Source organism: Pocillopora damicornis, chromosome 8, assembly GCF_964200805.1.
Source record: "Pocillopora damicornis chromosome 8, jaPocDami1.2, whole genome shotgun sequence".
Classification (NCBI taxonomy): domain Eukaryota; kingdom Metazoa; phylum Cnidaria; class Anthozoa; order Scleractinia; family Pocilloporidae; genus Pocillopora; species Pocillopora damicornis.
In genome coordinates, this window is record NC_142677.1 from 10,633,326 (window position 1) to 10,646,241 (window position 12,916).

General features: G+C 40.1%; 2 protein-coding genes across 2 annotated transcripts; both read right to left on the minus strand.

Moving 5' to 3' along the window:
- Positions 1 to 620: 620 nt before the first annotated feature.
- On the minus strand, positions 621 to 4,324 carry LOC149041340 (cationic amino acid transporter 2-like). The gene is made up of 2 exons (XM_027188489.2): positions 2,437 to 4,324; positions 621 to 1,454 (listed from the first exon to the last, which is right to left on the minus strand). The coding sequence occupies exons 1-2, from the start codon at positions 4,037 to 4,039 to the stop codon at positions 1,318 to 1,320; spliced, it is 1,740 nt and encodes a 579-aa protein (XP_027044290.2). The 5' UTR covers positions 4,040 to 4,324; the 3' UTR covers positions 621 to 1,317.
- Positions 4,325 to 5,649: 1,325 nt separating this feature from the next.
- On the minus strand, positions 5,650 to 12,699 carry LOC113672206 (high affinity cationic amino acid transporter 1). Its single transcript, XM_027188487.2, has 3 exons — positions 11,621 to 12,699; positions 6,652 to 6,886; positions 5,650 to 6,343 (listed from the first exon to the last, which is right to left on the minus strand). The coding sequence occupies exons 1-3, from the start codon at positions 12,417 to 12,419 to the stop codon at positions 5,650 to 5,652; spliced, it is 1,728 nt and encodes a 575-aa protein (XP_027044288.2). The 5' UTR covers positions 12,420 to 12,699.
- Positions 12,700 to 12,916: the final 217 nt, after the last annotated feature.

Genomic DNA, 12,916 nt, shown 5'->3' on the forward strand with positions numbered 1-12,916 from the left:
TGATTTACTAGTGACAGTTCGAGTTTCGCAGGGGTTTCTTAGCTTGTTTGCGTTTCCTAAAATTAGTTTTCCGTGCTTTGTTGGAATACATGAGTAGTAGTTAATAAGGGCAAAGACCTTCCAACCGTGTAGCCTTCGTAGGATGGGCTTTTCAGAGCATGAGCCACGGATCCTACCCAGATTTCCTGAGTTTTTTTCCCTATTGGGGTTTTTTCCGGCAGGTTTTTTCTGGCCTCTGTTCTGACTGTATTCAGTGCAAACTGTCGCTCAGCACTGTTCTAGTTTGTCCTCCACATGTTTGAATGTAATAGAGGTTGTTGTATAACGTAATGTTATATGCGCGGTGCTCGGCCGGAACAGCCATAATAAACTTAATGGTTTTTCTAATTCATGTTGTACTGCGTAGTGGAGCCGAAATCGTTATTTTTGTCAATACCAATCGCTATATATATATATATATATATATATATATATATATATATATTTTTTTTTTTTTTTTTTTTTTTAAGGAGTAAACACGACTGGATGAGCGATGCAGCTGCAAAGCTAGTAATTTTCATACAGGATAATATGAGTTTAAATAAAAATTGGCACAACAGAGAGCATGTGTCTGATAGATTCTTATGTAAGGATCATTTCTTTTTATTGGTCCACCAGGATTACCACAGATTTCACTATAACGTTTGTAGCTCGACCGACTGACCTGAAGAATATACTGATTTCTCAAACTCTTACTATGTCATATAATTACTAGTCTAATAAATTTTCATACTGAAATGATTAACTGGGTTTTATGGTTATGTTTACGTGCAATTCGTTTCTGAAACCTGTCACGATTCCTCTCTTACAAACAGTTTCAAAACATGGCTGCCGGACTTTGTTCTTTTCTACTAAAGCTCCTTGTACATTCTTCCACAGTTGGAATGATAAAGCTTGTTTAGTGGGAAGTCCAACTACAGGAAAAAAATTTCAACTAATAGAAGAGTGTTGAATATGCCTTTCATTGAAGAATGAGACGTGATGAAGATATGTTCACTCATACTCTATAACATTTAGAGAAGATTTGTCTTGATCTTTCTTGGAAAAAGTTAGATATCAATGAATGGTTGCCATGACAACATCAAGAGAATGTTAAAACAAATGATATTGACTATATTTAGTGTTACCAAAGAAATGTTTCGTATCATTACATTTGTAGATCTTTTTCAAATAAATCTTCAAATATTGAACGGAATTGACAATTTTGTAAAACCTAACGCCCTGCAAACCTCAATATGATCTCTGTATTTTGTTGAATCATAATTATTTTCAGCTATTTCACTCTAAAGTTTCGACATCCTTATCTTGATCATCTTTGCCGTCAATTCGTTCTAAGGGAACGTATCCGTCTTGTTCATGTTGTCGTTTCCCTTCCACGCTGTGTCGGAGGCCGTAGAAAATGTAAATGGACAGACCTGTAGAGTAAATAATGAGGGTATCAGTTCGACTCTTTGCATGTGATATCAAGTGAGTTTGGTTCCCTAGTTAGCTAAATAAAAGTATGTTTCGAGCGTTAGCCCTTCATTAGAGCCAATCCGCTCTTACGAAGGGCTAACGTTCGAAACGTCAGCTTTGAATCTCTTTACGGTGGCCAATTTACGTTCTCAACTCAGTTGATAACACTAAATTATCTTGTTATACTCTCCCACCGACGCAGCACGACAGTTTCTTTACAAACTTACCCCCTTTAAATAAAAGTATGTTTGCCATATATTTTTTTTTTATCCAAGAAATATTCTGGTCTCCTGGTGCCCAACAGTTCTCCTCTTCCCGCAGATTTGCAACGAATTGTACAACAGTTAAGTCCAAGATTTCTAGCTAGGTTTTGAAACAGCTTTGCTTTAGACAAAATTCCCGACTAAGAAACTTTGCTATGTAAGGTTTACTCTTAACCGAAGTGATTCCCTCTTTCCTTAGTAAGAGTTCCAGCGAGGGAGAAGACTTTTTACAGAAAACTAGTTGATAAGCCGGACCATGAAATAGATACGCAATTCTCAGGTATCCAGCAAACGGCGGCTGGAATCGGGAATTTCAAAAAGGCCCTAAAATAAATTTTGAATCAACGTAAGGAAGTAAAAAACGCAATTGTTCTCTCTGCTCTGTGATAGGTCCAGGAAACTTACGCCACTCGCTCAAATGATTGAGTGCAAAATTAAATAAACTAATCGTGAATCCCGCTCTTAGCATCGACTTTATGTATTTTCTTTGAGCTCTTGTTAACTTCTTGCGAGTTTAACTTTTGGCTGCACTCGCTGTTTCGATTTGGTTCTGGTATTAGGAAACTCAATGGGGAAGCACCCTGGCTTCTAACCATTAATTTAGCACGGTAGAATCTCTCTATGCATGCATTGCATGCCTATCTTTTCATGACCGGCCGGAAAAAGGAAACACACACACCTATGGCCATCCAAACAGCGAATCTCATCCACGTGGCTGGATTAAGCTCCATCATCAAATAGATATTAATAAACATTGATGACAAAGGGAGGCCTGGGACGAGCGGAACTTTGAATGGTAATGGCGTTATACTTTTCGGCTGCATAGACAACATTACGACTGCAGCTACAAAAGCTATGACCAACAACACGGCCAGAATAACGGCCCATAGTTCTCCTTCATACATTGGAATGAGCCCATTGATCAAGAACGCACTGAGACCGAAGAAGTAAAAGAAAAGGAACCATATGATACATCTTGAAATCCTCCCTGACCGTTCTGTTGGTTGTTGTTGAGGCTCCTTTAATTCAGAGCTCGACTCAGGCTCCTCAGAACTGTTGACAAAGCCTACAGTCCCAGGTTGATATCTGAGAATCAAAACCGATGTGGAGACGATGGTATATGCTTGGAGGGTACCTATAGACATCATCTCTACAAGGGCCTGCAGTTCAAAGATCATTCCTAGTATACCCGCGAGAATCCCGGAGAAAATAGTACCTACAAAAGGGACCTCGGTGTTTTTACTTACACACGCAAAGCACTTAAAAATTAATCCGTCGTTAGCCATGGCATACAGTAAGCGAGGTAAAGGGAAAAGCCCTCCATTTATAGCAGCAGTCATTCCGCAAAGAGCACCAGCCGCAATGATGTATTTTGCAAAATCTGCTCCTCGGTGTTCAAAAGCTTTAGGTAAGGCCGCGCCATAATCCAACTTGTTATAAGGCCAGATTAATGTCACCGCCGCAGAGACACCGAAGTATGCCAAGAAACAAACCGTTAGTGCCAACATAATTGAAAGTGGTATGGTCTTACTAGGGTTCTCGGCTTCTTCGCCAGCAGTCGCAATAACGTCGAATCCAACAAAAGCGAAAAAGGCTGTAGCCGAACCAGCCAATACTCCTGTGGGACCGTAAGGCATAAAATCTGACCAATACTCTGGTCTAGCTAAAGTTATACCCATGACGATTATAAAGAGGATCACGATTATGTTAACGCAAGTCACGACAGAAACGAACACGGTGGATTTCTTTACACCAAACAGCTGAATAATCATCAAGACGAAAATGATTCCTGCTGACAAAAAATCCGGGTATCCCCCAAGTCCATCGATCCGTATTGGTCCAATATTTTCTAAAACCCAAAGTTGAACTTTATCATGTATCATAGAATCGAAATACGCACTCCAAGCTCGACCGATAGCGGCAGCTCCGATCATATATTCCATCACAAGATTCCAACCAATTATAAACGCTATAAGCTCGCCAACAGTTACATAACTGTAGATGTAAGCTGATCCAGCCTTTGGCACGCGAGCACCAAATTCAGCGTAACAAAGTCCTGACAAGACAGAGGCAATACCAGCGATAAGAAATGAAATCACTGTCGCCGGGCCGGCCACATCTCGAGCAATTTCACAGGCGATTACATACACACCAGCTCCCAAAGTACAGCCGATGCCGAGGGCGGTAAGATCAAGAAGTGAGAGACATCGAGAGAGTTTTGTCTCTCCTAATTTCTCAAGAGAAATAAACTTTCGTCGTGAAAACTGCCAAAGACATCCCATTGTTCGTTCAGGAAAGACAAGTTCTCTGCACAGCCCTAATTTTTAAAGAAGCAATTGACATTTAAGGATTTCCTTATTAAAAAAGCATATCAAATTCGATGGATCTTGTAACCTGTACACGATTTTTCAGTGCTCACAACTCTGACGACCAACAAATGCCTTTGGGATTACAAATGCGTCAGGTAGACTCGTCCATTCTCAGTCTTTATATTCTCCCAACTCTTTAAGCGCTCCACCGGTTGTGAGAAAACAGCCTTTTAATATAATAACCCCCAGAAGGTGACTACTAAACTTTTGTCTGTGAATGCCTGTCCTGTTCTGAAGATTTTGGGAGAAACTATATTTTGATAAACGAGCCACAATCGGTTGAATGGTGTGAGCAGGTTGTTACAGGTAGATAATACGGATTGTTGGTCTTTGAAGTTAAACATGGTAGTATGAATGTGGCGCGTGTAAATAAAGAAATCTACCGCATGGGTAATGTCAAAATCAACGAGATCAATTTCTTGCTTTCGGAAGCAACATTGAAATGTGAAACAGAATATTGACATCTACGATTGCTTCCAATTCATGTGCCCGCAGCGGAGTCAATGATCAAGGATGCAAGTGTGGACAATTTGCGTACAAGTTTCGATTGATTTTACAAATCATTCGTCGAGCATTTCAATTTTCTTTTTTTTTTTTTTTTTTTTTTTTAATTTCAGGAGTGCGCATTTAGTGACAAAGGAAGTATGTAAGCTTACTAGGGCCTGCGAGCGTAAGAAGGTCATTATAGCAATATAAGCTTTGGACATTTTTTGTGAACAAAACTCATCAATAAGGAAAGTATGAAATCAAGGAGGCGAAATACAGTCATCATATCCGATTAACAAAAATCTACTTGTTTGTTAACAAAAACTTAATTGTATGTATTAGCCTACGGGATCGCACCGTTGTATTTTCATCAATCACGTCCGCTTTCGAACTATTTGCTCTGAGGGAAGTCGCCCTCCAAAAAGTTTTTTATGCTCCTCTAGGTTTTGAATGAATCACCTTTGGTTGTTAAGCGCTCTGATGAAGCGTTTGAGGAGTGAATCGACTATTGGCACGAACTGTCACATTCCACAGGTTGTATGAATGGAGTGAGCAAATTTACACCTGTTCCAATTAGTGTGATTACAAATTTTTACAGGTGATAACCTAAACAGTATGAGGACTGGGTATATCTTCATACTTAAAGTCATACTCAAACACAACCATTGAATTTATCCAGCTACAGCCGGAAACCTGTCTTAGGCGGGTCCCATATGAAGCGGACACCTTGTATCGATAGTGTAGAAGTGGAAAAATAGTGAAGAATCCTTTGACACCAGTTGACACGAGTTTGCCGTCTTGAAGGCCGCAACGAAGTCCTCGGCAGATTATCATTTGCGTCTAGATTTGTCAGTCAGCGTTTGTAGTGTGGTAGATATATGGGTAATTTCAAAGTCGGTCCGTAAAAGACCCTCAAAACGAGACCACAGGTCGCATCAGAAAACAAGGTCTAAGTAGTTTCATTAATATTTTGTTGTATGCACTGATATCTTCGCATTAAACAACTATGATTATACAATCTCTTGCTACGGCTGAACTTAATTCCAAACAATTTTAAATATTTCTACAGTAACATCGTTCCAAGTACCCCCCATTAAACCCTTTAACTCACCTATTGTCATCCATACGGCGAACCTAATCCACGTCAAGTAGTTAAGCTTCAGAATCAGAAAAACGTTAATGAAGATCGAGAACAGTGGTATGGCCGGAACACATGGCACTTTAAATGGCAGGGGCGTCTTGTTCTGGGGCTGTCGTACAAGGAGCACGATGAAAGTGACCAAGAGGATCCCTAATAAGCATGCCATGAAGATGGCCCATGCTCGCCCATTCAAAATAGCATGGCCTCCCCAGATGAGAAGAATACTTATGAAGAAGTACATCGCCACGTTGCAATAGATTCCAATGGCAGCGAGTCGTGCAGTTTGCAAAGTCGGACCATCAGTTTCTTGCGTCAATCGAGTGTCTTCCCTCGGGGCCTCGTGGTCTGCAGTTTCTTCGTTAGTTAAGAAAATCTTTTCCCCTCCTTTGACGATTCCTACACTGCCGGGTTGATAACGAAGCAACAACACGCACAGGGCCACTATTGTGTACGCTAACAGGGTACCGATGGACATCATTTCAACCAAAGCTTCAAGGTCGAATATGAGGGCCAAGAACGCCGCAAGGGCCCCAGACAGGACGGTGGCAATAACTGGAATCTCCGTCTTTGGATGTACCTTGGCAAGAAATCTTTTAAAAATGTAAGAATTGTAATAATCCTTAGAAACCACAAAAACTACGCCTAAGTGAAAGACAATATTTCTGTCACGTACCATTACGGAAGAGAGAATTAATCAGCGGAAATGTTGCACTAAAAAAGACTCGGATCTCAAGAACTTCAGTATTTTTCTGTATTGCAGTGTACTAAAACGATGTGTAATCACTTATTACAAAATATGTATCTTTATGCCATAGAAATACACTTAAGTTAGCCTTTATAATAACGGAGACTCAAGGACGAGAAATGCGTCCAGCAGGCTTAAAATGAAGTTGCTTACTTGAAAATGAGGCCATCGCTTGCCATGGCGTACAGCATTCTGGGTAGAGGGAACAGGCCTCCAATCAAAGATGCGGTCAATCCACAGAGGGCTCCCACAGCTATGATGTATTTGGCCCATGGAGCTCCTCGCATCGCAAATACCTCTGGCAGAGCACCTCGTTCAGCTAACTGGTTATAGGGCACCATGAGAGTCAGCACGGCAGAGACCCCAAAATAGGCCACGAAACAAATTCCTTTGATGGCAAAAAGGATGCGTATAATTCAAATTAGTCCATAGTAACATGAACAGTTGTACCATATTGGCAAGAAATCTCAAAGATAAAAGTTTGGGTGGATAACAAATAATCTCCCAAGTGATATCTTCCATTATTCTCATCATTTGACTGCTTGTTGTTATATTAATATTAAGCTTGAGAAATCCACTGCAGTGGCCAATTTACATTATCAGTTCAGTTTTTAAAACAAAATGATCTTAAACATAAGAACCGCCGACCAGATGCATGTGCTCGGCTTACCACTTAATATCTAGAACGTTTATATCACTAAAGCTACAGCTGTTCTGCAGAGAATGCGGTTGATCTTTCGAAACGTGAAACGTGACTCAGCTTTGTAACAATATTTCAATATTTGAAGAGTAATTTGTACTCGAGGGATTTCCGTCCTATAAATTTACGCAAGTGCAGAGGAGATGTATGGAGGGGATTTTCATATAAACGGGAAATTAACCAAACGAAGCTAAAATAACCAATGATTGAAATTGTATGTAAATGAAGGATTCCATCTTGGTTATTTTAAGATAACAAGTAGCTACAGGTTCTGCCGGTGACCATCACAGCGGCTGATGAGAACAAAACTTTTAAGCAAAGAGTAATATAATATAACGGCAAATTACAACCAACTCATTTTAGTGCTGGAAAAATCGTCGGCTATAATTCCAGCTGTCAAAGTCTACGATTAATCAAGAGGAAACTGAATTTGAAATTGTTAACTGCTCTTAACAAAGAGCCATTACAATCAGTGAAGCGGTGTTTGAAGGAAATTAAATGCTGCGAAATGACCACTTTGATCTTTTTTGAACTAGCCGTCCGGCGAACGGAGAAAATTTTGCAGTCACCGACATATTTTTTATTCGGTAGTGTTTTTGTCTTAAATCGTGTCGGTGAATTTTGACAGATCAAACCATGCATCAATTGTCTTTGGCATGGGTGGAATTCATTCCATAAACAGAATTAACCGGATTATGACCTTACCTAAGGACAGAACTATAGATATAGGAATCGCTCTGCTTGGATTTCTTGCCTCTTCGCCAGTCGTAGCAATAACGTCAAACCCAACGAAAGCGTAAAAACATGTCGCCGCTCCCGTGAAAACTCCAGAAATTCCAAACGGTGTAAAATCATTTGTCCAATTCTCACCTCTGGCGAAGTATGTTCCAACACAAGTTATGAATAAAATCACCAAAAGATTTATGCCGGTAAATATGTTGTTGAATCTCGAAGAATTCTTAACTCCAATCGCAAGAACTAAAGTCACCAGCAACAAGAGCACGAGGGCAAAAAAATCTGGGTATCTTGAGAGTCCAGATGTATGAATTTCTCCAATGTGGGTCAATATGTAATTACGGATTCTCCCGTCAAGAACAGAATCGAAATAGTCACTCCATGCTCTAGCTACAGAAGAAGCGCCGATAACGTATTCAAGAAATAAGTTCCAACCGATCACAAAAGCACAGAGTTCTCCGACCGTTACATAGCTGTAGATATAAGCGGAACCAGCTTTGGGAACACGAGCGCCGAATTCGGCGTAACACAGCCCCGATAGAATGGAAGCGACGGCAGCTATGAAGAAAGATACAACAATGCTCGGTCCGGCCATAGATCGAGCAACTTCTCCCGCTAACACATAGATCCCAGCTCCAAGGGTACTGCCAATCCCTAAAGAGGTCAGGTCGAATATCGATAAACAACGAGACAGTTCAGATTGCGACAAAGTCTCGGGATCCACGAGTTTCTTTTGAGTGAATCGTTTCAAAAGGTAAGCCATTTTTGGGTGTGCGATCCCTTGAACCATGAATTTGACTGGTTTTACATCAGCATCGTTAGCCGAATCGTCGCTGTTTTAAGTGCAGATCGAAATGAACAGTTCGTGTCGGCGAACTCAAACAGATCGTTTCCAGATCGTTACAATTTACATCTAAATCTCTTCATTACGTGCTTGTTGTCTTTTGCCTTTGCCGCTTTTGTCGTAAAGCTTTTAAGATTTTTCAATTTTCTTTTTTTTTTCACGGTGAACCCAACATTATAGAAGAGGAAAAGTCTCCTTGACAAATCGACTTCAATTTATCTCTCTTGATACTTTTCTTTTCAATCACAGGAGAAATTTCCGCGCGCTCATTGGTCGAGAGCTAATGACCATGAAATGACGTCACACACACCACATAAGCGCGGGCTTCGGATATATACAGCAGATTTGGCCGATCGATTAGTGAGAGCGAATTTATCTCGTTTCGAGAGGGTTAAGTAAGCTGACATTTTCAGTTACGGACATCAGGCACGGACTTTAGCTAAAATGTTCTGTCGAGAGTAAATCTTAGAATATTTACATGAGGCTTATTTGCATTTGAATTGTTTTTTGGTTAGAATGGTGCACGTGAATGGAAGTGATCTGTGTGCAACGCTTTAAGACTTCGCTTTGTGGTTTCACTTTAATTTTGCTCACTTTGATTTAATTTCCACGAGCGATAAGAATATAGACGATGGAAAATTTCGTAAAACTAACAATAGCTCGCGAGCAATCTGACCAATGCGCGCGTAAACGGTTCTACAATTATCAAGAAATTTATCCACGACTTCTCACATAATACTGACCTCAAGAAAAATGAAATCTTTCAAGTATGCAAACGGCTATCTTCGTTCGAACACTATGATAGTATGAAAACTCCTTTGAGAACAAGGAGATAAATTAATGACAAAAACAGCTGAATATCTCCTGAAAGAAACTATACTTTCCAGCTTGATCATGAATAAAAGTACCGGTGTTTCATTATTCTGTCCCGAGGGTCTGAAAAAAATTTGCGTTAGGTGTAAACATTGACAAATTCTAACTGTTAGTTGTATAGGAAGTTAACCGCAAAAATGTAAGGTAAAGAATTTAGCTGAAGGCCGTACAATGGCCAAACTTTTAACCGTTAGCTGTTAAAGCGAATGTCGGTCGTTTCGCCTACGATTCGTTTCGCCGACGATCGTTTAGAAAACGTGTAGAAGTCAGTTCGCAAACGTTATAAGCAAGCTACGTCAACTACTATCAAATTAACCGATTCATTTAAATTTAAATACCTTCTTACATGCGGGGACGTGTGGGCCATCAGAGTGGCACCCGCCCTTATAAAGACGATTTCATATCATTATATTAACTACTGTTAACTAAGTTAACCAATAATTTACGCAAAAGATTTCATCTCCTGATCGCACTGCAGCCCTGTAGTCTTCCCTCGTGATACCTGTGTGACATCGCCGGTGTTGCCACCTGTCGCAGCCATCACATAAAAGCGCTTCCTGACGTGAAGTGACTTCTTCGGCGCAGAAGATACAATTAAAAACTTTCCATTTTGTATAACGCGGTGATTGATTGCTAGTTGTCGAGTGATCGTGAAGCCAAATTGAACGAAATGAACAGAACTCGCAGCCCTTTATATACTGATTGGTCGTTGGCGAAACGACCGGTTACCGTTAAAGCCATCACCCTATAGAGACCCTCTATTCCAAGCGAGAGTTTCAACACGTAACTTTTAACCAATTACAGTTCCAAATTCGTACAGCAGGAAATTCACGCTCATTTCATTAAGTCAGGAGGTCCAAGGTATCTCTTGAGCCACTTCCTTTTTCCATTACACATAAAAATTTTTTGCAATCGCTGATAATAGTTTTTGCTAGCGGAAAGGTACCGGGGTCCAAATCTACATATTTGTTTATCTAGACAGGGAAGACGACAACAGATTTCTATACTTTTTTCGAAGAGGTTCAGTCGCTGAGATTCAAGTGGTTATCAAAAGTTCTGGATACCTTTTAGACTCTGTATCTGTTCCGTTTGAGTCAAGGATTTTTTAATCAAAAGAACACCCCTCTGGCGCCAATAAGAGTGAGTGAAAGCAAGAGGCATATTAAGCAAAACACCCCGATTTAAACGCGATGCATGCTCCTTGTATGAAAATTAAAATAGTTAGCCTTCATCTTTAGCTAAGCTATGCTGAAATTTTTACCTTCGGTATCTGAAGGAAAGTTAGGTATAGCCCGTGTTGAACAGCAGCACGCGATGACAAACAACTGACAGACTTACACACTTAAACTTGTTCACCTGTGATGAGACGTGTTCAGATCTTAATCAATCGCCTATCTTTTTTTTTTGGTTTTTTTTTGCTTGTTTTTAATTTGTATGTGTGTGTGTGCGTGTTTCACTTTACGGTTGCTTTTTCTTAATAATAAATCATTGCTATGGTCCATATTAAATGAGGCAAAATGACCACTCAACCCCAAAGCGCTAATTATTTGAATTGAAGCCAACTAAAGTCGTTTCAGCAAGATTAAAAGTGGACCAAGCACGTAATTAAGTTCGCATCCAGCTTCCACCCTGTTCGTTAAGCGATGGTTATGGAACCGAGTGAAGTTCAATTCGGCCAATAGACATAACAGTGATTGACAAAAAGCGGGTACAGAATAATCAGTGAACTGATCAAGCTGTTCATCCACCAATCACATTGAACGAAATTGTAATGGTTATGATTAATGTTAAAATTATATACTGTAATCATTTAATACTTACTTTTAAAAACCATAACATGCACACGGTAAACCTGTTTGGGGCCAAAAAATTGAATGCTTCCCGGAAGAGGAGGGGGGGGGGTGGGGGAGTTCCTTACAACGGTGTGCGAATAATACATGATCTCAAGAACTCTTACAAGTACAACTTACCAATTGTAAGAATCATGGCGACTGGTACATCCTTAGAAGGGTTGTTCGACTCCTCCACTGCGGTTGCGATCACATCAAATCCCACAAACGCAAAGAAGGCAGGTGCTGCAGCTGTGAGGACGCCTGAAAAACCATAGGGCAAAAAATCATCCGTCCAGTTCTTTCTCTCGGCAAAGATGGCTCCAAATATGATAATAAATATTATCACAAGAATGTTTACCGTTGTTATAACATTAGTTGTCACTGAGGTAAATTTCACTTTGAAGCATAAAATCGCGGAAACAACTAATACCAGAAAAAACGCGAAAAAGTCGGGGTAGCTCACGATTACTCCGGAAACGCCGAGTTTTCCAATTCCCGTGATCGTAAAGTTCTTGATAGCGTCATTTAACAAAGAAGCATCCAAGTACGAACTCCAAGCGCGAGCCATTGACGACACTGCAATTACATATTCAAGGAACAAGTTCCAACCGATTATAAAAGCGCATAATTCGCCGATTGTAACGTAAGCGAACGTGTAAGCCGAACCAACGCGCGGAACACGCGCCGAAAACTCAGCGTAACAGAGTCCTGCCAATAAACTTGCCAATCCAGCGATGAAGAACGATATGACTATCCCTGGTCCTGCCACACCTCGCGCTAATGTTCCGCTTAATATGTATATTCCTGCTCCAAGAGTAGTAGCGACGCCGAGGGAGGTTAAATCAAACTTGCTCAAACAGCGAGATAGTTGTGTTGTGTGGATGGTACTGGGATCTACTGCTTTCTTCCTGCCCAATGTTGTCGACAAACGCTCCATAATGTTCAAATCAAGTCATGGATCATTCACGCATTTTGTGTTCTGCTGTTAAACTCTTGTTGTCTTCAGCCTTGTTATTTTCGATTGATTGTTCGAAATGCACACCAGCCAGCTGCCACGGGTTTGAGAACTGAAATGGTCACATAATTTAAGGAGCTGTAACAGAAATAAATTCATAGTGGAGAAACCTAGCGCTCGTGTTTGATATCTTTTCAGATGCTACGTAGCCACTAGTGTAGGAAATTATTTCAACTTTTTTACTGTTAAATTTGATATGCAAATGTATAATCCTCAAGGCTTTTGATTATTAACATAATAATTTTCGATAACAACTCCCCGCTAAGCAACATTCTTCATTCGTTTCACCTGGCGTAAAGCCAAAAGATTTTTAATTTTTCTCTTTTTCTTGAAAATTTTTACTTTCAAATTTTTTTATAACTTTATACTTGGCTTTTTCCCCAACTAACAAGATTTTAAAGAAACTTCCATTAATTTTT

Excerpts from the sequence above, each read along its gene's own strand:
- LOC149041340 (XM_027188489.2), bottom strand. The coding sequence starts at position 4,039 with ATGGGATGTCTTTGGCAGTTTTCACGACGAAAGTTTATTTCTCTTGAG. Across the intron at positions 1,455-2,436 it reads CGCTGTTTGGATGGCCATAG|GTCTGTCCATTTACATTTTC; the intron begins GTGTGTGTGTTT and ends TTTACTCTACAG.
- LOC113672206 (XM_027188487.2), bottom strand. The coding sequence starts at position 12,419 with ATGGAGCGTTTGTCGACAACATTGGGCAGGAAGAAAGCAGTAGATCCC. Across the intron at positions 6,887-11,620 it reads CGCCATGATTCTTACAATTG|GAATTTGTTTCGTGGCCTAT; the intron begins GTAAGTTGTACT and ends TTGCCATCAAAG. Across the intron at positions 6,344-6,651 it reads AGCGATGGCCTCATTTTCAA|ATTTCTTGCCAAGGTACATC; the intron begins GTAAGCAACTTC and ends CATTTTTAAAAG.